The sequence below is a fragment of the Mustela lutreola genome, chromosome 3 (assembly GCF_030435805.1).
Source record: "Mustela lutreola isolate mMusLut2 chromosome 3, mMusLut2.pri, whole genome shotgun sequence".
NCBI classification, from domain to species: Eukaryota; Metazoa; Chordata; class Mammalia; order Carnivora; family Mustelidae; genus Mustela; species Mustela lutreola.
The window spans coordinates 111,740,607-111,744,495 of NC_081292.1; the positions used below are offsets into that span (position 1 = coordinate 111,740,607).

The following is a 3,889-nucleotide window of genomic DNA, read 5'->3' on the forward strand; positions in this document are numbered from 1 at the left end:
TCCTAAGAACCAATTATTTAAATAGGTGATGGAATTTGGGTTGAAGAGAAGGCTGGGAAGTGAAAGCCATGGTGAGTATGGAAGATAGTATCTAGGGCATAGAGCGTACAAAGGTGAAGTTGTAGAATACAGATGAAGCTGGAAAAATGTTCTGGCAGTTTTAACCGAAGTATAATTTGCATACCATAAAATTCATCCAAATAAGTTTACACTTCAATGAGCTTTTGACACATTTCCCCCCCAAAATCCTTAAAGGCAATTAGAAAGTCTGTCCTATGGCAATGCATTTGTAAAGCTCAGCTTTAGATGTTTTGCCGAAACTCTTAAATGCCTAGAGTCTCAGTACCTCTTACTATTTAATCATGCTATTTATTTGTATCATTTGCCTTTCTGTAGTTAAATGATGGATTTGGTAATTTCCTTGTTAGTTTTACAGCTTTTGATCATTAAATAAGTTGCTCTTCAGATCTGATTGGCAGTTAGAATAAAGTCATGACCATGTTCTTGGAGTAGTTTGCAAAGATTCTTATACTCCCTACATAATTATATCCAAAAAAGGTTTATGAGATGAAACCTTGGGGAGGGTCTGTACACGATATTGGAATTCTGAAAAGAACATGAATGCAATGATCTCCTCCTTAAAACCTTGCTAAGTCTTAATTGAGTTTTGTGGTAATTACTTCAAACTCAAGGCCCAGCCCAAATTGAAAGGAAAACCACTTACAAACAATGGCCATTTTGATGTAAGTTAATCACACATTTTGGTACTTTTAAAGGTTTCTGAAATAGGTTTACTGGACTTTAAATGAAAGGAAAATGCCATATAAATATAACCTGTATTACATTGCCATATTTTACTACTTAATTATTTTAACTTCCAAAAAGACAAGTTCACTTTTATCTAAAATTATTTCAGTTGCTACTATAGATTTATCACCTCAAATGATGATACACAAATTATGTATAAGCATTTCAATTATACAGACTACTTAACCATGTAATTTGACAGCCACGTCACATAATATATCTTTAGTTAATCTGACACGAAGATCAAGGATCATTATTTAAATTTTCAACTTCTGAACACTCAGAACTGTATAAATTTATTTTAAAAATTTTTTTACTTTTATAACTATTTTCCTATTTTAATTATGGCTATGTTATGACTAAATTTGAAGACTATCAAATACAGTGTACATGTTCATGAGAGTATAAAACTGAATATCACACACACATACACATGAAGTCATTCTTCTATGTGTCCTCATCATTTATTACATGTAGGGGGTTCAGGTCCAATATGCCTTCCTCCAGCCTGTCTTGATTCTAATGAATATGCAGAGAACATGTTCATCAACCCTGGTCTCAGTCACGGGCCATTCCTTTTGATCTACCTCACCACAAATTTCATTATTCAAATGACTTTTACCCTTCTCCTTGTATATGCCAAGTTTTTAGTTCAGCACAGCCCAAATGAGGCAGAAGGGGACCCTGCTCTGGTGAGGTTTACAGTCTAGCGGAGTGGACAACACACATAATCAAAGAAGGAAGGAGGAGAATGAAGATGGTCTCAGTTGCCATGAAGGGAATAAATAGCATGGTAGCAGGAAGGAATTTAGGGTCCTTCTTTTAAAAGACTCCCCAGTAAAGCTTTCTCTGAGGAGGTGATCCTGAGTGGATCTACCTCAAAACTGAATAAGACTGAGGTAAGCATTTGAAGGGCTTGGACAGAGCACTGCAGATAAGAGAGGGGAAAGTGTGAAGACCCTAGACAAGAGAATGAATAGCCTCATTGGAGAACTAGGAGGAGTACCATATAACTGTAAAGAAGTTAAGCATGGACCCCCTTCTACACGATCACGCTGAGCTAGTACCCGCGCCTGGAATCGGGTCGCAACCCCAGCCGCGCCTGCCGCCTGCCACTGCCTCTGGACCATGGACCCCCGCAAAGTGAGCGAGCTTCGGGCTTTCGTGAAAATGTGTAAGCAGGATCCGAGCGTTCTGCACACCGAGGAAATGCGTTTCCTGCGGGAGTGGGTGGAGAGCATGGGGGGTAAAATACCACCTGCCACTCATAAAACTAAATCAGAAGACAGTATCAAGGAAGAAAAACCAGATAGTAAGAAGGCGGAGGAAAACATAAAGACAGATGAACCATCAAGTGAGGAGAGTGATCTAGAAATTGACAATGAAGGTGTGATTGAACCAGATACCGATGCCCCTCAAGAAATGGGAGATAAAAATGCAGAGATAACCGAGGAAATGATGGATCAGGCAAATGATAAAAAAGTGGCTGCCATTGATGCCCTAAATGATGGTGAACTACAGAAAGCCATTGACTTGTTCACAGATGCCATCAAACTAAATCCTCGCTTGGCCATTCTGTATGCCAAGAGAGCCAGTGTCTTCATCAAATTACAGAAGCCAAATGCTGCCATTCGAGACTGTGACAGAGCTATTGAAATAAATCCTGATTCAGCTCAGCCTTATAAGTGGCGCGGGAAAGCACATAGACTTCTGGGCCATTGGGAAGAAGCAGCACATGATCTTGCCCTTGCTTGCAAACTGGATTATGATGAAGATGCTAGTGCGATGCTGAAAGAAGTTCAACCGAGGGCCCAGAAAATTGCTGAACATCGGAGAAAATACGAGCGAAAACGTGAAGAGCGAGAGATCAAAGAAAGAATAGAAAGGGTTAAGAAGGCTCGGGAAGAACACGAGAGAGCCCAGAGGGAGGAAGAAGCCAGACAACAATCAGGAGCTCAGTATGGCTCTTTCCCAGGTGGCTTTCCTGGGGGAATGCCGGGTAATTTTCCTGGAGGAATGCCTGGAATGGCAGGGGGGATGCCTGGAATGGCAGGAATGCCTGGGCTCAATGAAATTCTTAGTGATCCGGAAGTTCTTGCAGCCATGCAGGATCCAGAAGTTATGGTGGCCTTCCAGGATGTGGCCCAGAACCCAGCGAATATGTCAAAATATCAGAGCAACCCAAAGGTTATGAATCTCATCAGTAAATTGTCAGCCAAATTTGGAGGTCAAGCATAATGCCCTTCTGACAAATAAAGCCCTTGCTGAAGGAAAAGCAACTTCGATCACCTAATGGATATCGCAATAATACAAACCAGTGTACCTCCGACCTTCTCATGAAGAAAGCTGGGGTGCTGTGAAGAGAATCCCTACCCCTCTGCTCCCCATGCAACTGAAACATTCTACAATGGTTTGCCATTAGGGTATTCATTCAGATAATATTTTCCTACTAGGAACTACAAACTTTAAACACTTTTTAAACCTTAAAAATATTTAAAAACATATTAAAAGGGTGTGTTAGTCCCTACATTCTTCTTTACTAATCATTTCAGTTTTTTTCCTTTGGATTAATTGGGCAAGGAAGATATTTGAGTGTGGAAGATTCATTGCTCAGTTATAACGAGTGAAATAAAGGTTTATTAGTAGGAGGCAAATAATACATTAAAATAGATGAAGTTTGAGTTGGAGATACGGTTTCTGAGGCATTTTGACTTGTCTTTTTAAATGCTTTATTTTTTAAACACAATTTATTTTGATAGAACCATTGGGACCACCAGTATTGCAGTCGGACCTGGGTAGGGACCAGAAGTGCTTGGCAGGGCAGCAACAACCTTACTTCTTTTATATAGTGTGCACCCTTGTGCAGATGCATTTAAATCTTACACTGTGGTGAAGGGATGATTTTTATAATGCTGCAGTAGACTTGGATTACTTAGCTGTGTTCTTGTCTGATATAGAAAATAAATGTTTTGCATTATTTCCAAAAAAAAAAAAAAAAAGAAGTTAAGCATGGGGTAGGAAGGGGAAGTGGAATTAAAAAAAAAAAAAAAAAAGGAGATGCAGTTAGAAAAAAGGCAAGATG

At 39.5% G+C, this 3,889-nt stretch overlaps 1 protein-coding gene across 1 annotated transcript; it reads left to right on the forward strand.

Moving 5' to 3' along the window:
* Positions 1-1,845: 1,845 nt before the first annotated feature.
* LOC131826938 (hsc70-interacting protein-like) lies at positions 1,846-3,488 on the forward strand. The gene has a single exon (XM_059166681.1). The coding sequence runs from the start codon at positions 1,936-1,938 to the stop codon at positions 3,043-3,045; it is 1,110 nt and encodes a 369-aa protein (XP_059022664.1). The 5' UTR covers positions 1,846-1,935; the 3' UTR covers positions 3,046-3,488.
* The last annotated feature ends 401 nt before the right edge of the window (positions 3,489-3,889 follow it).

What these genes read in the sequence shown, in the direction of transcription:
- LOC131826938 (XM_059166681.1), top strand. Translation starts at nt 1,936, where the DNA reads ATGGACCCCCGCAAAGTGAGCGAGCTTCGGGCTTTCGTGAAAATGTGT.